The sequence below is a fragment of the Bubalus bubalis genome, chromosome 5 (genome assembly GCF_019923935.1).
Source record: "Bubalus bubalis isolate 160015118507 breed Murrah chromosome 5, NDDB_SH_1, whole genome shotgun sequence".
NCBI lineage: Eukaryota > Metazoa > Chordata > Mammalia > Artiodactyla > Bovidae > Bubalus > Bubalus bubalis.
The window spans coordinates 74,782,449-74,803,199 of record NC_059161.1 but is presented as its reverse complement, the minus strand read 5'-3'; the positions used below and the strand labels follow the sequence as shown (position 1 = coordinate 74,803,199).

General features: G+C 40.6%; 1 protein-coding gene across 6 annotated transcripts in view; it reads left to right on the top strand.

The window, feature by feature from the left end:
* KCNT2 (potassium sodium-activated channel subfamily T member 2) overlaps positions 1–20,751 on the top strand; it is a 428,512-nt gene that overhangs the window by 346,962 nt on the left and 60,799 nt on the right. For all 6 annotated transcript variants that reach the window (XM_044943221.2, XM_025286125.3, XM_025286126.3 and 3 more), the window contains exon 21: positions 10,539–10,650. In XM_044943221.2, the coding sequence (XP_044799156.1) occupies positions 10,539–10,650 (112 nt within the window). The remainder of the gene's footprint in view (positions 1–10,538; positions 10,651–20,751) is intronic.

Genomic DNA, 20,751 nt, shown 5'->3' with positions numbered 1-20,751 from the left:
CTCCTATCTGCCCAGCTTATGAGGACACTCAGCTTTACTGACCAGGGCTCTCTTCTCCCTGGATTGTCTGAGGACCCTCCAGAGTTAGTCCCCAGAGACCAAAGGCAAACAAGAGAGTCTCCTTACTTCATTAGCAGTGTTTGTGTGTGTGAGTGGGAAGCTGAAGAGGATTTGGGGGGTTTTGGGGGATTTGGGGGGAATTCCTTTCCACCTGGAGTTGTATCTGAAACATAGCTTTGTGACCGAACACTGGACAACACAGCTTAATGTATCTTCATCCATTGTGACAGTTATCTGTTTGCTGTCTGGGCCCCAAAATACCCACCCAGGAAGTGATTCGTCTTTAGCATACAAAGTTTAGAGTGAAGTACCCAGAGTGTTAACACTCAAACACTTAGGGAGAACCCCTGAAGCATGTACTGGGATGGCTGGACCAAGAGGAACCTCCAGACTCAGCCATGCTTTGTGCCAGCATGCAGTGTCTCTGCAGAAGGACCTGAGCGGGTCTTTACCCCAATGCATGCCTCTCTCCTGGGGAGTTTCCTCTGTGGGCTCCTAGTTGCTCCATAGAGCAGCAAACTTCCTGTGGATGAACTCTAGCCCAGAGGTTGCCAGATCCCCTCCCCTGCTTTGCTCAGAAGAGACTATTGGAATCCCTAGCAGCTGGCCTGCCTGCTCCCCTAAAGGCCATTTCAGAGCACAGAAGACAGTACCCGATAAGGTCTTTATCATGGTGTTGTTGTTATGTAGTTGCTCGGTCATTTTCCAACTCTTTTGCAACTCTTGGACTTAAGCCTGCCAGGCTCCTCTGTCCATGAGATTTCCCAGGCAACAGTTCTGGAGTGGGTTGCCATTTCCTTCTAAAGGGGATCTTCCCAACCCGGGAATTAAACCCATGTCTCCTGTGTCTCTTGCATTGACCTGAGCCACCCCAGAGAAGCCCCCTTTGTCAACTTAGATCCTGTTAAAATTTCTCTTCCACCTGCCTAAGCACCCATCCTTAAACATCTCAGAGAAGCACTCAGGTGTATCTCCCAGGCACAAAGATTCCTTAAAATTTTTTCAAATTGAAAGAAAAGCTGGTCCTCACTTTCAAATTTAAATTTCTCTTGCTGAGTTTTTACCTAACAAAACACTCTGTACATTTGGGAAATGCTGAACGTTTTCACACTTTTATGAACAAATGTTAGTACCTAAATTCAACTTAAATAGGCACATCAAAATGTGCCTTGAATAAAAACAACCATTTCCAACACCAAAGACATTTTGAAGTGGCAAGTTTTGCTCCACTTTACAAAAAAAAATATTAAGCAAGTCGTTTAAAGATATAGCTAGAAGGATTGTTAGTGAAACGTTGTTGCTGAACGAAAAGACACTGGGATTCCTGGTCTCTGGAGGAGAAGAATTCAATCCGGGGCCAGAGACAAACCTTGATCGCTCAGAGCTTTTGTGTAATAAAGTTTTATTAAAGTATAAAGGAGATAGAGAAAACTTCTGACATAAGCATCAGAAGGGGGCAGAAAGAGTACCCCTCTGCTAGTCTTCAGCTGGATGTTATATAGTCACTAGCAGTCTGTTAATAAAATAAAGGAATGTCTTAAAACTCAGAATGGCACCAGGCCCCTCACCCATAAGATGCATTTTGGGATAATTTTGGCACCAAATGGTTCATCCTGGGCCATAAAATGATTAACTTGAATCTTGTAGAAGGACAGATTACCATACAAAGGTTTGTATTACCATACAAAGATTACCATACACAATCATTTACATAGATTATGGGAACAATATCTGAGTATAACATACCGGTTTGTCAAGTAGATTCTGAGCCATGAGGCAACCGACTTGAAGACAGAGTTTGAGGTAAATGCATATTACATTAGCATATCTTAAGACAAACATTTCCATAAGAAAAATGCATTGGTTATCTCAAGGTTTGAGAATAGTTAACTTCAGGTGAAACCAGGTGTCATTATGGCAACACAGTATTTTAAGAGAAACCTCCTTTTAAATTTGTATAGAGAAGGGAAAATATCAGCTAGTTTGTTTCCTCCTGCCCTTTAAGAGAGATAAAAATGTCTGACACTTGCAAGCTATTTCCTCCGTTTGGAGACCCCTGGCCTTCCTGCCTGTTACCCTCTCATTAGTTTGGCAACTAATGAAAAAAAATAGAAGAATCTTTGTGATCTAGTCCAGAGGGTGAAGGAATGCCTCCCTGAGGAATTGGTACTCAGTCTTTAACTAGAAGGGCATCCCAGGAGGCACAGTGGCAAAGAATCCGCCTTCAATGCAGGAGACGCAGGTTCGATTCCTGAGTCAGAAAGATCCCCTCCGGGAGGGAAGGACAACCCACTCCAATATTATTGCCTGAGAAATCCCATGGACAGAGGAGCCTGGTGAGCTACAATCCATGGGGTCACAAAGAGTCAGACGCAGCTGAGTAACAGCACACACGCACTTTTACTAGAAAGAGGCTGAGTAGGTGTAGAGATGAGCAGAGAATTCCACAAGAGGGCAGCAAATACCAAGGCTCTGGGAACTAAACAGCACTTGGAGCAGAGCCTGGGAAAGTCCAACCTAGGCTAACATGGAAATCAGAAGCCAGACATTTGAATTGACAGGACTGTAGGAGGAAAAACATCATGTTAAGAGTAAAAATAAAAAGGGAATATTATTTCTAGCTTGGTACTAGTAATTATAGTCTTACTGAAGAAATGACACCCATAGGCACTTGGGAAATGATGTAATTCAAGAATACTGTTACCGAATATGTATCAATGCAAGAGTAATTCCTTTATATAGTGCAAAAACATTTTAATATTTTCTTTGGTTTACATGGGTTAAAATTTTCTATTTAGGAGATATCTGATGTTTACTGTATGGTCATTTAATGACAACCTCAGACTCAGATCTAAATTGTTTTAAAAGTGTTTGTGAAAAATTAAAATATTTTCATATTTGTTTTAGTGCCAATATTCAGTTAGAGTCTAAAACTGGTGTCTCATGCATTTAAGTGTGTCTATATATCTTACATAGTAATATATACCCCCTTGTGATTTAAAACATCAATCCCAGCCACCACAGATCAAATTGAATAGAGTGACACACAAGCTTAGTAATATTTTATTAAATATTAGTACCTAGGAAAAAGAGAATTGTTGTTCAGTTGCTAAGCCATGTCCAACTCTTTGCAAACCCATGAACTCAGCACACCAGGGTTCCCTGTCCTTCACTATCTCACAGAGTTTATTCAAACTCATGTCCATTGAGTTAGTGACTCTATCCAGAAGTCTCATCCTCTGTCACTCCCTTCTCTTCCTGCCCTTAATCTTTCCCAGCATCATGGTCTTTTCCAATGAGTTGGCTGTTTTTCGTATCAGATGGCCAAAGGATTGGAGCTTCAGTTTCAGTATCAGTCCTTCCAGGAATATTCAGGCTGGATTTCTTTTAGAATTGACTGGTTGGATCTCTTTGCAGTCCAAGGGACTCTCAAGCGTCTTCCCCAGCACCACAATTCAAAAGCATCAATTCTTTGGCACTCAGCCTTCTTGATGGTCCAGCTCTCACATCTTTACATGACTACTGGAAAAAATATAGCTTTGATTATACACAACTTTGTCTGTAAAGCGATGTCTCTGCTTTTTAATATGCTATCCAGGTTTGTCATAGCTTTTCTTCCAAGAAGCAAGTGTTTTTAAATTTCATGGCTGCAGTCAGAATGCACAGTGATTGTGGAACCCAAGATGATAAAGTCTGCCACTTTTTCTATTTTTTCCCCATCTATTGCCTTGATGTGATAGGGCTAGATGCTGTGATATTAGTTTTTTGAATGTTGAGTTTAAAGGCAGCTTTTTCACTCTCCTCTTTGATCTTCATCAAGAGTTCCTCTTCACTTTCTGCCATTAGAGTGGTATCATCTACATATCTGAGGCTGCTGATATTTCTCCTGTAAATCTGGATTCCAGCTTGTGATTCATCCAGCTTGCCATTTCCCATGATGCACTCTGCATCAGTTCAGTTCAGTTCAATCGCTTAGTGGTGTCTGACTGTTTGCGACTCCATGGACTGCAGCATGCCATGCCTCTCTGTCCATCACCAACTCCAGGAGATTACTCAAACTCATGTCCATTGAATCGGTGATGCCATCCAACCATCTCATCCTCTGTTGTCACCTTCTCCTCCCACTTTCAATCTTTCTCAGCATCAGGGTCTTTTCAAATGAGTCCTTCCCATCAGGTAGCCAAATTATTGGAGTTTCAGCTTCAGGATCAGTCCTTCCAATGAATTTTCAGGACTGATTTCCTTTCAGATGGACTGGTTGGATCTCCTTGCAGTCCAAGGGATTCTCAAGAGCCTTCCCCAACAGCACAGTTCAAAAGCATCAACTCTTCATTGCTCAGCTTTCTTTATAGCCCAACTCTCACATCCATACATGACTACTGGAAAAATCATAGCTTTGAGTAGTCGGACAGTTGTTGGCAAAGTAATGTCTCTGGTTTTTAATAAGCTGTTTAGGTTGGTCATAACTTTTCTTCCAAGGAGCAAGCATCTTTTACTTTCATGGCTGCAGTCACCATCTGCAGTGATTTTGGAGCCCCCCATAAGTAAAATCTGTCACTGTTTCTATTGTTTCCCCATCTATTTTCCATGAAGTAATGGAACTGGATGCCATGATCTTAGTTTTCTGAATGTTGAGTTTTAAGCCAAAATTTTCACTCTCCTCTTTCTCTGGATAGAAGTTAAATAAGTAAGGTGACAATATACAACCTTGATATACCCCTTTCCCAGTTTGAAGCAGTCTGCTGTTCTATGTCTGGTTCTAACTGTTGTTTCTTGACCTGGTTACAGGTTTCTCAGAGGCAGGTCAGGTGGTCTGGTATTTCCATCTCTTGAAGAATTTTCCACTGTTCGTTGTGATCCACGCAGTGGCTCAGATGTTAAAGAATCCACCTGCAGTTCAGGAGACCTGGGTTTGATCCATAGGTTGGGAAGATCCCTTGGAGAAGGGAAACAGCTAACCACTCAGTATTCTTGCCTGGAGAATTCCATGGAAGAGGAGCCTAGCAGGCTACAGTCCAAGGGTTCCAAAGAGTTGACATGACTGAGCCACTTACATGTAGGACTTCTCTATAGCTCAGACAGTAAAAAATCTGCCTGGAATGCAGGAGACCCAGGTTTGATCCCTGGGTTGGGAAAATTCCCTAAAGAAGGGAATGCAACCTACTCCAGTATTCTTGCCTGGAGAACAATCCCATGGACAGAGGAGGCTAATGGGCTACAGTCCCCAGGGTGGCAAAGAATCAGACATGATTGAATAACTAACGCTACGCTTCTACACACAGTCAAAGGCTTTAGTGTAGTCAGTAAAGCAAAAGTAGATGTTTTTCTGGAATTCCCTTGCTTTCTCTATGATGCAACAAATGTTTGCAATTTGATCTGGTTCTTCTCTCTCTTCTAAATCCAGCTTGTACATCTGGAATTTCTCAGTTCACTTTCTGCTGAAGCCAAGTTTTAATTATTTTGAGCATTACCTTGCTACCATGTGAAATGAGTGCAGTTGTATGGTGATTTGAACATTCTTTGGCATCGCCCTTCTTTGGTAGGATTGGAATGAAAACTGACCTTTTCCACTCCTGTGGCCACTGCTGAGTTTTTCAAATTTGCTGGCATATTGAATGCAGCACTTTAATAGAGTCATCTTTTAGGATTTAAATAGCTCAGCTGGAATCCCATTACCTCCACTAGCTTTGTTCATGATAGTGCTTCCTATAGCCTACTTCACTTCACATTCCCGGATGTATGGTTCTAGGTGAGTGATCACATCATCATTGTTATCTGGGTCATTAAGACCTTTATTGTACAGTTCTTTTGTATATTCTTGCCACCTCTTCTTAATCTCTTCTGCTTCTGCTAGGTCCTTGTCATTTCTGTCTTTTATTGTGCCTATCTTTGCATGAAATATTCCCTTGGTACCTTCAATTTTCTTGAAAAGATCTCTAGTGTTTCCCATTTTATGGATTTCCTGTATTTCTTTGCCTCTTTCTCTTACGGCTTTATTATCTCTCCTTGTTATTCTGTGAATCTCTGCATCCATATGGGTATATCTTTCCTTTTCCTTTCACTTCTCATTTTGTCATTTTATTTCTAAAATGTTATACATTCAAAATATACTTAAGTCATGTTTAGGTTCAGAAATATGTGTACTGTGTCAGTATTTTAAAGGTATATAATTAAATTTCTTAAGCAATCAAATTTGTAAATATGAAGTATTATAATTCAATACAGGTAGTATTTTATGGATTTGAAGGACACTGCAGTAAAATATTTCATTATTTATGTGTTATTAGTTCTAAGATTTTACTAGGTGGCAGACTAGATAATTCACTCAGTTGTTCAGTTTAAATAACATAAATGGAGTAGGTTCAATTATATAGAAAAGAAATGGCACATCACATATTGTTGTTCTATCTAATTTCAATCTAGAAGTCACTTAAACACAATGACTGGATCACTCAAATATTTTATCACTGTCTCTTACTAAAGCCTCAAATATATCTGTCTACACATATATATGGACAGAGGAACCTGGTGGGCTACAGTCCATAGGATTGTAAAGAGTCATACAAAGCACATTGTATGTATATATTTGATGTATTTTGTTAGAAAAGGATTATAAAGAAAAAAATTCAAGTAATCAAAAATTTTTCTAAAATTCAAAAATAACATATGTGAAAGAAAAAGTCATATTTCTCAGAGAAAATAAAAATTTCTAAAATATGAGATACACTTCTTATTTGTTGACAGCTTTGTTTCCTCAGAAATTCCTTCCCTGACCATGCATCTTAGCACCTTCCAAGATGTTCCTATTTAATTTGTGAATCACAGATTTCAGTCAGCCACTTTTAGCATCCTTAGAAAAATATATACATTCATATAATTTATGAACTTTTTGCAGTTTTTTCCTAAAGTCTAAACCAAAGGCAGGGATTTAACATTATACTTTTTTTTTTAATCTCTTGGAAACCAGTTTTCCAATAGCAGATACTTGATACTTATTTACTAAATTAGATGCTAAATATGGTTCTCAGTAATTTGAAACCACCGTAATGAAATTATGATCTAACAACTACTATTGAGGGGTAGATACAGAAGTAGAGATTACAAAAGTTTAAATTAGAAACTCTGACATGTAGTTAGATATTCTTAGTAATACTCCTTTTTATTTGGCTCATCTGAATCTCCTTTCCTACCCACCTATTTACTGAAAGTAGCAGTGACCATAGTAGACCTCCATCTGGCAAAAGGTGATCCCCAAGTTAGGCAAAGCTGTGTTGGGTTGGTGCCTGGCAGTAGAGAGGAGTCTGATCAGGGGCCCTTCTAGGCATTCACTGGGCCTGCCCTGTAGGGCTGAGCTCACCCCAAGGCCTGGCTCAGACCAGCACAAACACAGAGATACTGAGAAGGCAGAGTCAGGGGTGAGCCATAGGGCCCCAACTCCTCCCAGGGAACAGGAGGTGCAGACAGAAACACAGAACAAGGAGGTCTCTACCTGATGTTCTGGAGATTTGCATGAGTTAATGCGTGGAAAGCTCTAATAATAATGCCCTTTAAATTTTATGTGTTATAGAGTTTTGGACTTTTTTTTTTTAACTTCCAAAAGAGTTTTTAAAAAACTGAACAAAGAGGAAAACCTTAGGTCAGTTAATTTTCCTTTTCAGAAGCTCAGATCATGAATATGCCATTTATTCTCTAAATGAGACTCTGCTTTATCTTCACTGTCCATTTTGCTACTTTATGTATTCATTTTAGTTTCTGCTGCATCAGATTATTGAATATTGTCTGTGACAGACCATGACATGGTAAATATCTTTAGTGACATGGTTGTTTCAAAATATTTCTTAAATGAAGACTTTTGAAACTTCCAGATGGTATGAGATTTGTCAGTTAGTGGCACTTCCTAGGCTTACCAGGTGAAGTAGTACCAGCCCAAAAGTCAATTGATATTTTTTTGCCATTAGGCCACTCATAATTTCTCAGGTTTCTCTGGTGGCTCAGATGGTAAAGAATCTGTCTACAATGCAGGAGACCCAGTTTCAATTCCTGGGTCAGGAAGATCCCTGGAGAAGAGAATAGCACCCCACTCCAGTATCCTTGCCTGAAGAATTCCATGGGCAGAGGAGCCTGGTGGGCTGCAGTTCATGTGGTCACAAAAAGTCAGACACGACTGAGCAACTTTCACTCACTAACTCACCCTTCTAATTTTTCAGAAGTGTCTGAAAAAATGAACTTTTTATCAAATGTACGCACATTGGTGACTTTTGAGGGAGAAGAATTGAACTTCTAAAAGAAAGTCATGTGGAATACAGATTATACGGTGTTTCTCCATAAACTGTGTGTGCATGCATGCTCAGTAGTGTCCGATTCTTTGTGATCCCATGGAACCTGGCCTACCAGGTTCCTCTGTCCTTGGGATTCTCCAGGCAAGAATACTGGAGCGGGTTGCCATCTCCTACTCCAGGGGATCTGCTTGACTTAGGGATCGAACCCATGTCTCTTGCATTCCCTGCATTGGCAAGTGGATTCTTTACCACTGCACCACCTGGGAAACCCCGTACTTAACGTATTTATGGGAAAATCTGAACAAACTTTTTTCCAACCCAGTTTAATAATATTTGCTCTCAAAATGGAGGTGAGGCCATGCAATTCTGGTTATATTGCTTCCCACAAAGTGTAGATCTCATCAAACACCTAATGATATCGTAGTTTTCAAATGTTTTGATTAGGTAAGCATCAATACTGTTACAGCAATGTAACCAAGACGGCATATAGTTTTCACAGATAACTCTGAAATTAAGCATTTTTAAGAGTTGTTTAGATCTTAAATGAGAGGATGATTAAGCCCAGTGGAAACTGACTTCAGGGCCCTTTGGGAAAATCCCAGAAAACCTGCAGGGAGCCCTCTCACTCCCAGAAGGAGGGAGACTTTCCTTCTGGCAAAGCATCCATCTGTTTTATTGAGTTAGAGCTGAGGAGAGGAGTGATCTCTCAGGTCCTGCTGAAAGTCAGTTCCTCTCTAAGACATCAGATCAAGTGCTCAGGTGCATGTGAGTAACAGTGCCCTCCCTCCTGGACCCAGCAGATAATAAGAGTAAGATCAACTTCCCTGGTGATCCAGTGGTTAAGACTTCACCTTCCCATGCAGGGGATGTACGTTTAATCCCTGGTCGAGGAGGTAGGATGCTACATGCCTCATGGCCAAAAAGCCAAAATGTAAATATTGCAACAAATTCAATAACAACTTTAAAAATGGACCACATAAAAAAGAATCTTTAAAAAATAAAAGGTCAGCTGGAGACGATGTGTTTCTGGCTACTAACTGAATGTTTCTGTCCTGAATATTTCAGTCAGTTCTGGAGCCTGAGGTCTAGGCAAAGGTGCAGCTACCAGCAGGGATTTTTTAAGTGGCCTTAAAAAGTGAAGTTGCTCAGTCGTGTCCAACTCTTTGCAACCCCATGGACTGTAGGATGCCACGTTCCTCCATCCATGAAATTTTCCAGGCAAAAGTACTGGAGTGGGTTGTCATTTCCTTCTTCAGGGGATCTTCCTGACCAGGGACTGAACCCAGGTCTCCCACATTGTAGGGAGATGCTTTACTGTCTGAGCCGCCAGGGAAGCCCCATAGTTAAGTGGCCTTAACTAAGTTTAAATACATATTGTATGGAGAACAACGCTGATTATCACTTAAAGTGGCTGCTACAGGGAATCTCAAAATATGTGAACCAGGAGAGCTACCAGTGATGTAGAGACATCAACTAAAGATCAGATCACCAACCAGAGCAACAGTAAGGTGTTTGTTGTGGTTTTATCTTGCCCCATTTTTCTGGGGGAAAACATCAAGTATGTGCGTGTGCGCATGTGCGTGTGCATGCACATGTGTGCGTGTATGTGTGAATTGTGCAGGAGGATGTAAATAGGAAGAAAGCTTATGTAAAACTCTAGGATGAGTGGAAATTCTCAGGATTCTTCTAGAACAACACTATCAATTGAGCCATGTCCTCAGTTCATTACAATGAGTTGTTATCTCAATGACAATATTTGCTTCATTGTAGTAAGATTTGACAATTAAAAGCACATACTGTGAGAACAGAGAGCCACAGGAAATCTTAGAACTCACATTATGGACAATAAGTTCATTGTGGGAAATTTTTGCCAATCCACATATTCATCTTATAAATTCATGTTTCATTATTTTTCACGAGGTAACTTCCTCAATCAGCTTTATGAGGAGTGAGAAAATGCATAATAAAAATCAAATTACTGAATTTAGTTTTCTTACAGTGCTAAAATGTTGGTTAAAATATTCTTTGGAAAATAGCAATGCATTTCTCTTCCACAAAACAGTTTGTGTGGCATGACTTGCTCTCGCAACTGCATGTAGTTTAATGCCTGAGGCTAGGAATCACTCACTTCTAAACTTGTTGTTATAAAAACACCATTTTGGATTGTTAGTGTAATGCAAATATTTCTTTGAAATGTAGGTTGTTTTCCAGTCTCAGTATTATCACAGAACTCACCCACCCAGCCAACATGAGATTCATGCAATTCAGAGCCAAAGACTGTTACTCTCTTGCTCTTTCAAAGCTGGAAAAGGTAAGTCACCACATGATCAAGTAAGTTGCATTTAATTGTTTGGATTGAAAGACTAACTTGGGAAATTTTTACATGTAGAAAGAAATGCCATGAAATATTAAAAATAAAAATGCTATTTTGAATTCCTATGTGGGGCTAAAATCTTAATTTATAAGTTTTTTTAAAGTGTATAGTGATGGATTTGAACCAGTAATATCAGAAGTGAACATGATGGAAATATCTCATTCTGGCATCATGGATCACAAATTGAAAGCATGATTTATGAAAGAACTAAATGCACCTGGAATATATATATATATATATATATATATATATATATATATATACACACACACACACACTCACAAATGATGTCTATTATTGATAATATCATTAGTCCTATGTCAAGACATGTATATTTGCAGTTTTAAAAAATCCTTTAAATCTTAGAAAACCCATGAGCTTTGTTGAAAGTCAGTCCCCAAATGAGATAATCTGACATAGTCTGAGACAAAGTCAAGTTTATTGCTTAAGTAAGTAAGGGAACCATGAATACTCATTGGAAGGACTGATACTGAAGCTGAAGCTCCAATATTTTGCCCACTTGATGTGAACAGTCAACTCATTGGAAAAGACCCTGATGCTGGAAAAGATTGAAGGCAGAAGAAGAGGGCAACAGAGAATGAGATGGCATCAGAGGAAGAGAGGTTGGAAAGCATCACCGATCCAATGAACCCGTGCTCAGTTGCACAGTTGTGTCTGACCCTTTGCTACCCCATGGACTGTAGCCCATCAGGCTCCTCTGGCCATGGAATTTTCTAGGCAAAAATACTGGAGTGGGTTGCCATTTCCTTCTACAGGGGATATTCCAGATAAACTTGGGCAAACTCTGGGAGATAGTAGGGAACAGGGAAGCCTGGTGTGCTGCAGTCCATGGGATTGCAAAGAATTGGACATGACTTGGTGACTGAACAACAAAGTAAGGGAACTGTCACCTCAGGAGAGTTTTTTTTTTGTTTGTTTTGTTTATAAATATTTATTAAAATTGAGAGGTGTTTGCTCTTCTGTCCCATGAGCATCCATCCAGCTGCTCATCAACTGCTAAGATGCACGGTTGCTGTCATAAATGCCCTTGAAATCATAAGGATAATCAATTTTCTGCCTTTACTTAAAACTCCTTGTTCCTTGACTTGTGGTCAGCACCTCTCTTTACACTGTTATGTAAAAGGTGTCCAGAATTTGTGCCCCGAGTAAGCCATCCATGGGTAAAAATGTATGTGCTGTGTGCTAAGTTGCTTCAGTCATGTCTGATTCTTTGCGACCCTATGGACTGTATGTAGCCCACCAGACTCCTCTGTTTGTGGGATTCTCCAGGCAAGAATACTGGAGTGGGTTCCACGCCTTCCTCCAGGGGATCTTCCTGACCCAGGGATGGAACCCACGTCTCTTACATCTCTTGCATTGGCAGGCCAGTTCTTTACCAGTAGTGCCACCTGGGAAGCCCTAAAAAACATATACCTGCGATCAAATAAACATTGGCCCTGACATGTCAAAGACTCAAAATCCACCTGAGAAGAGTGGTTTTAAAATAGCCAAAGATGGATTTTCTCAGCACAAATCTAAAATGTGCCTGAGATTAGATAGAGCTAATTAAGACCCGAGAGCCTTGTAGTGGGGGAAGGAAGATCAAAATCTATCAAGAACTGAAATTTTATTGAATGAGGCTCTTTCCAGGTGGAGACTTATTAGGATTGTGAGGATATGAGAATAATGCTAAAGAAGACAGTAGCGTTACTGTGCAGTCATGTTATGGGGACAGAAAGGGGTGATTTTCATTCTCAGTGTCCAGACTGCCTGTGGGGATAAACAGACTTTGCATTCGAGGTATACTTAATGTTAGTATACTGGGAGAATTAGATATATGAGAGAAAAAAAAAAAAAGATCCAGTCTTATACATGTGAAAATGTGTCAAATATATGCCATCTTCATTATTTGTAACAATATAAGGTAGACAGAAGGATGGCTTATGTTTTTGTTTGTTTGTTTGTTTGTTTTTTGGTTAGTTTTTTCTTTCACTTTATTTTGATTCCCTGTTATGACAGGCACTGTCTTGATCCCTGGGTGGCATATCGTTGAGTGAGGGCTCTTCTGTGCTCTTGTCTGGTGATTTCCATCTTCACTGCTGGTCACGTACATTATGTTAGTAGAGTCTTAGTGCTGCTTCTTTATAAGCACAGTGATACTGCTATTAGAGACTGCTTCCAGATGAGGAAACTGAGTTTAAGACAGACTAAATCACTTTTTTTCAAGATCATATAACTATCAATGTTGTCAAACCCAATCAGCAAGCCGAAGGCACAGTGAGGCCAAAGAAACAGAAAGGTCTGAGTTTGGCGTGGAAAAAGTTTTACTGCAGGGCCATGCAGGAGAACGGGGAGGCTCCTGCCCTAAAGACCTGAACTCTGATGGTTTTCTGGGAAGACTTTTTATAGGCAAAATTGGGAGGGAAACTTCAGGGTGTGTAACTCTCCTCTGATTGGTTGGAGGCTGTGTTCTAGGAATCTCAGTGATCAGCCTTCTTGTTCCAACCAGTCTGGAGTCCAGGAGCTTTTGCTCAGCATGAGGTTACCATCCTCCACCAGTGTGGGGGCCTTAGTTCCTATAGAATTCAGAGATGTGGATCAGATTGTATGCACATCCCCCAAGGAGGAGCCCAGACCCGGACCCATAGCTGTACTATCCTTTTCTTTCCTTGTTTATTGAAGTATAGTTGATGTACAGTATGGTGATTCATATTTTTTTAAAGTTTATACAAACTAGTGGATATACAAAAAAGAACACTAACAGATATGCAGAACAAACAGATGGGTCAAGGAAGAAGGGAGGGGCAATCTACAGGGGATTAAAAGGTAGAAACTGTTAGGTATAAATAAGCTATAAGGATATATTGTTTAACAAGGGAAAGACAGCCAATATTTTATAGTAACTCTAAATGGATCACTATTGTTTCTTTCTGCATTACCTGACTCCCCTAATTAGTAACTGAATCTGCCCTTTAGAAATTTGGGAAGGTCTAGGAAACTGAAAAAAAAGGTAGGGTTCTGCTCAGTTTCATCTGGTCAGTGCATAAGAGAAACGTAAAGCCATTAGTGTTCAGAAATGTTCCCTGTGTCATACACTGCCTTAACACCAAGAATCACAGCTGAATGGCTCAGCATCCACAGACAAACCCAGGATTAAGCAGCCAGTGGAATCGATGCTGGCCTGGTGTGGCACTGTCTCCTTCATGACGTGTAAGGGAGGAGCACCCCATGATGAAGCCAGACAGGTTCTGCAGTCACATCACCCATGGCTCTACTGCTGCCTAGGAATGGAACCTAGATAAAACATTTACACCATCATAGCCCTTGGCAGTTTTCTCTGGAAAATAGTGATGATAGCCAAATGATAGGGTCATTGCAAAGGTCACATCACACAATCTAATCACAATATTTAGCCTGGTTTGGGCATATAATCAGTGCTCAAATAAATAGTCTCAAAAGCATAATTATAAATTAGTATTGTTGACATCATTACTAATAAATATTCTATTGATTTTGTGTTCCGTCGCTAAGTCATGTCCAACTCTTTGCAACCCCACGGACTGCAGCACACCACACTTCCCTGTCCTTCACTATCTCCCGGAGTGTGCTCAAGCTAATGCCCATTGAATCAGTGATGCCATCCAACCACCTCATCCTCTGTCACCTTCTCCTTCTACCCTCAATCTTTCCCAGCATCAGGATCTTTCCTATGTGTATTTAATTTTATACCAGTTCAGTTCACACAGTAAGGTTATAATTGTGGAAGTTATTTTCTGTATTGGTGAATCTGTGTGTCTACACTATTGTGTGTCAATTGTGTTAGGGGAAAAGAAGAACAAGATGAAATTTGACCTGTGTTGGGTAATTAATTAAAAATAAAAACTTCCTCCAACATAAAATCCTCTTCATTAATGTAGAAAAGTTTTGTTTGAATAAGCTTTAAATCAGATTATGTATGATATGTATCTCAGAAATCTCCTAAAGAGATTACAAGGACAGAAAGACATTTCATCTGTTTATGTAGCTGGGCAGATACGGTCATTTACATACATGTTAATTGTCTTGATCTAAAGGAAAAGTAAATTGTCTTCTATCTTTGCAGCAAACAAGAAGTTACAACTTGGAGCCTGGCATCGAGGCTAAACTCCCAAAGAGACAGACAGAGTACTTTATGTTCCCATTTCAAAAAGATAGTTCCAAGGCTCTCAAGACATTCCTGGGAAACAAAGGAGGTTATTCATGTTTTCAAAAGTTTTGCATCTGTTTCTAAGAGACAAAGAAAGGATTTACAATTGCAAATTTTCTAGAAGGAAACTCTCTAGGAAAAAGAAAGTGAAGGAGACAGTTTTATTTTTTTGCATGAGGGAATTCATTTATTTCTGGAGATTTATATTTACCCTTGCATCTTCTTTGGGGGCTTCCCTGTTGTCTCAGATGATAAAGAATCTGCCTGCTATGCAGGACACCTGGATTCTATCTCTGGTTTGGGAAGATACCCTGGAGTAGGAAATGGCAATCCACTCTAGTATTCTTGCTTGGGATATCCCATGCACAGAGGAGCCTGGTTAGCTATGGCCCATGGTGGTCCATGGCGTTGCAAAGAGACAGACAGGACTGAGCTACTAACACTTTCACTTCATTTTCTTTCACTTGCATCTTCTATATATTTTCCAAGAAGAATAAAAAATAACATATTACCAAATTATTAAGAATAGAGGAGTTAAGGGAAGTAGAATTGAAACCAATGGTTTCAATGTTATAAAGCCATGGAAATTTTGTAAGAATTCAGTAAGTGAATTTTAATTCAGTTACTCTCAGTTATATCTGTTGAAATAGGATTTATGCATGTTGTGGTCTTTTTTACAGACTGGGGCCTGGTGGGTTGGAGTTGATGAAAAGAAAGCAAAAGAGAGAGAGACTAATATTCCCTGCGTTACATGGAAAACCAATAAAGCTCTAGAATAGGGCTTGTACCTCTCATGAAGGCACAGGGCGTCCTCTCGAGGAGGTGTTGAAATCCTGGGCAGGAAAGTGAGCTTGGCAGGCCTCCACACTCCAAAGAACTAGCCAGAGATGGAAAGAAGGACACAGGGGACACAAGTCTCTAGTGGAACAAGGGTGCTTTATTCATGTTTGTGTGAGCTTATATATTGTTATACAAGGAAGCTTTAGGTAAAAAATAAAGTTAGGCAAAGAACAAAAAACCAGATGCATAACAACCGTTACCAAGGGAATAATAAGAAATAACAATTGTCAGAAGGCCAGAGACAATCCATATCTTGAGTAAGAGGGTCATGACTAAGCAATTTTACCTTAGGGTAAAAGGTTACTGAAGGAAATCCATGCATGTGTTCTGTCCCATGACCTCAGTCCTGGGAACAGTGTGCCGCTCCACTCATTCCTGTCTACCAGGAACTGATACGGAACAGAGGGTTCATGAGAAACAGAAAACAACATACAGGAATCCTAAAGTTAAACGTTCCCTGACAGTTGCATAGAAACATTTTAGGCTGCTTCCCTCATACTCAGTCTGTAAAGAATCCAACCTCAGTGTGGGAGACCCAGGTTTGATTCCTGGGTCAGGAAGATCCCCTGGAGAAGGAAATGGCAACCCACTCCAGTATTCTTGCCTGGAGAATCCCACGGACAGAGGAGCCTGGCAGGCTAGAGTCCATGAGGGTCGCAAGAGTCAGACATGACTTAGCTACTAAACCACCACCACCACCAGTATGGGTTGAATTGTATTTCTCTGCCCCACCAAAAATGTACTGGAGTCTTAGCCTCCACTATTTCAGAAGGTGAAATTCTCTGAAGAGAGGGTTTTACCGAGGTAAGCAAGATAAAGAAGCCCTTTAGGGCCTAATCCAGAATGATTGGCATCCTTATAAAAAGTGTAAATTCAGACCTAGGGACAGATACTTGTACATGGAAGACAGACATCCACAAGCCAAGAGGAGAGGCCTGGAACAAATCCATCACTGAGTCCTCAGATGGAAACAAAGCTGGAAACACCTTCATTTCAAACTCTGAGCTTTCATAACTGAGAGGAAATAAATTTCAGTTGTTTTAGCACTCTGTTTATGACACTTCCTTATGGCAGTGCTGGCAATCTAACACATGTGCCATCACTGATAATGGTAACTGTTCATTTCTAACTGGTGCTTTTTATCACTGAACTGTTTGGAGGAGGTTGCCATTAACCCCAGCATAGAGCCACCAGAACTTACACAGCATGGGGGAAACAGAATCTTGGAGGGCACAAACAAAACCTTGTGCACACCAGGACCCAGGAGAAGAGAGCAGTGACCCCAGAACAGACTGACCCAGACTTGCCTGTGAGTGTCCAGGATCTCTGGCAGAAGTCGTGGCCTGCTGCAGGGTCAGAGGCAGTGCGTGCAGCAGTGCCTTCATGGGACCTTTATCTTCATTACCTCCACCATAGTTTGGCCTCAAGTCAAACAACAGGGAGGGAATACAGCCCCAAAGTCAACAGAAAAATTGGAACAAAGATTTACTGAGCATGGCCCCGCCCATCAGAACAAGACTCAGTTTCCCCCTCAGTCAGTCTCTCCCATCAGGAAGCTTCCATATGCCTCTTATCCTTATTTGTCATAGGGCAGACAGAATGAAAACTAGTCACAGAAAACTAATCAAACTGATCACATGGACCATAACCTTGTCTAACTCAATGAAAATATGAGCCATGCCATGTAGGGCCATCCAAGACGGACAGGTCATGATGGAGAGTTCTGACAAAACATGGTCCAGTGGAGAAGGGAATGGCAAACCACTTCAGTATTCTTGTCTTGAAAACCCCATGAACAGTATGAAAAGGCAAAAAGAGGACACTGAAAGAGGAACTCCCCAGGTCTGTAGGTGCCCAATATGCTACTGGAGATCAGTGAAGAAATAACTCCAGAAAGAATGACGAGACAAAGCCAAACCAAAAACAACACCCAGTTGTGGATATGACTGGTGATGGAAGTAAAGCCTGATGCTGTAAAGAGCAATATTGCATAGGAACCTGGAATGTTAGGCCCATGAATCAAGGCAAATTGGAAGTGGTCAAACAGAAGATGGCAAGAGTGAACATGGACATTTTAAGAATCAGTGAACTAAAAGGGACTGAAATGGGTGAATTTAACTCAGATGACCATTATATCTACTACTGTGGGCAAGAATTCCTTAGAAGAAATGGAGTAGCCATGATAGTCAAGAAAAGAGTCCAAAATGCAGTACTGGGATGCAATCTCAAAAACGACAGCATGATCTATGTTCATTTTCAAGGCAAACCATTCAATATCACAGTAATCCAAGTCTATGTCCTGATGAGTAATGCTGAAGAAGCTGAAGCTGAACAGTTCTATGAAGACCTACAAGACCTACTAGAACTAATACCCAATAAAGATGTCCTTTTCATTATAGAGGACTGGAATGCAAAAGTAGGAATTCAAGAGATACCTGGAGTAACAGGCAAATTTGGCTTTGGTGTACAAAAGGAAGCAGGTCAAAGGCTATCAGAGTTTTGCCAAGAGAATAGAACATACTGGTCATAGCAAAGACCCTCTTCCAACAAGAAAAGAGGAAACTGTTAGATCATTCAGGTATGACCTAAATCAAATTTTACAGTGGACATGGCAGATAGATTCAAGGGATTAGATCTGATGGACAGAGTGCCTGAAGAATTATGGATGGAGGTTCATGACATTGTTCAGAAGGCAGTGATTAAGACCATCCCCAAGAAAAACAAATGCAAATAGGCAAAATGCTTGTCTGAGGAGGCCTTACAATTAGCTGAAAAAAGAAGAGAAGCTAAAGGCAAAGGAGGAAAGGAAAGATATACCCATTTCAATACAGAGTTCCAAAGAATAGCAGGGAGAGATAAGGAAGCCTTCCTTAGTGATCAATGCAAAGAAATAGAGGAAAAGGATAGAATGGGAAACACTAGAGATCTTGTCAAGAAAATGAGAGATACCAAGGGAGTACTTCATGCAAAGATGGGCACAATAAACCACAGAAATGATATGAACCTAACAGAAGCTGGAGATATTAAGAAGAGGTGGCAAGAATACAAAGAAGAACTATACAAAAAGATCTTCATGATCCAGATAACCATGAAGGTGTGATCACTCACCTAGAGCCAGACATCCTGGAATGCAAAGTCAAGTGGGCCTTAGGAAGCATCACTACGAACAAAGCTAGAGGTGATGGAATTCCAGTTGAGCTATTTCAAATCCTAAAAGATGATGCTGTGAAAGTGCTGCACTCAATATGCCAGCAAGTGTGGAAAACTCAGCTGTGGCCACAGGACTGGAAAGGTCAGTTTTCATTCCAATCATGCAAAGAATGTTCAAACTACTACACAATTGCACTCATCTTACATGCTAATAAAGTAATACTCAAAATTCTTCAAGCCAGGCTTCAACAGTACATGAACTGCAAACTTCCAGATGTTCAAGCTAGATTTAGAAAAGGCAGAGAAACCAGAGGTCAAATTGTCAACAACCATTGGATCCTCAAAAAAGCAAGAGAGTTCCAGAAAAATATCAACTACTATTTTATTGACTATGCCAAAGCCTTTGACTGTGTGGGTTACAGCAAACTGGAAAATTTTTCAAGAGATGGGAATAGCAGACCATGTGACCTGCTCCTGAGAAATATGCATGTAGATCAAGAAGTGACAGTTAAAACTGGACATGGAACAACAAACTGGTTCCAAATCACGAAAGGAGTATGTCAAGGCTGTATATTGTCACCCTGCTTATTTTACTTATATGCAGTAAACATCATGGGAAATGCCGGGCTATATGAATGTCAAGCTTGAATCAAGATTGCCGGGAGAAATATCTATAGCCTCAGATATGCAGGTGACACCACCCTTATGGCAGAAAGGGAAGAAGAACTGAAGAGCCTCTTGATGAAAATGAAAGAGGAGAGTCAAAAAGTTGGCTTACAACTCAACATTCAGAAAACTAAGATCATGGGATCCGGTCCCATCACTTCATGGCAAATAGATGGGGCAACAATGGAAACAGTGAGAAACTTAATTTTCTTGGTCTCTAAAATCATTGCAGATGATGACTCCAGCCATGAAATTAAAAGAGGTTTGGTCTTTGAAAGAAAAAATATGACCAACCTAGACAGCATATTAAAAAGCTGAGACATTACTTTGCCTACAAATGTCCATCAAGTCAAAGCTACATTTTTTTCCAGTAGTCATGTATGGATGTGAGATTTGGACTATAAAGAAAGCTGAGTGCTAAGTTATTGATGCTGTTGAACTGTGGTGTTGGAGAAGACTCTTGAGAGTCCCTTGGACTGAAAGGGGATCCAACCAGTCAATGGTAAAGGAAATCAGTCCTGAATATTCATTTGAAGGACTGATGTTGAAGCTGAAACTCCAATACTTTAGCCACCTAATGCAAAGTACTAACCTATTTGAAAAGACCCTGATGCTGGGAAAGATCGAAGGTGGGAGAGTAATGGGACAACAGAGGCTGAGATTGGTTGGATGGCATCACCGACTCAATGGACATGAGTTTGTGTAAGCTCCAGGAGTTTGTAATGGACAGGGAAGCCTGGTGTGCTGCAGTCCATTGGGTTGCAAAGAGTCGGACACAACTGTACGACTGAACTGAACTGACTGTGGTGCTGGAAAAGTCTTGAGAATCCCCTCAACTACAAGGAGATCAAACCAGTAAATCCTAAAGTAAATCAACCCTGAATATTCATTTGAAGGACTGATCCTGAAGCTGAAGCTCCAATACTTTGGCCACCTGATTTGAAGAGTCAACTCATTAAGACCCTAATGCTGATAAAGACTGAGGGCAGAAGGAGATGGGGTGACAGAGGATGAGATGATTGGATGGCATCACCAAATCTATGGACATGAGTTTGAGCAAACTCCAGGAGACAGTTAAGGACAGGGAAGCCTGACATGCTGCAGTCCACGTGGTTGCAAAGAGTCAGACATGACTGAGCGATTGAACAACATAAATGGAGCATGAGGGGTCTTAGTTCCCCGACCAGGGATTGAAC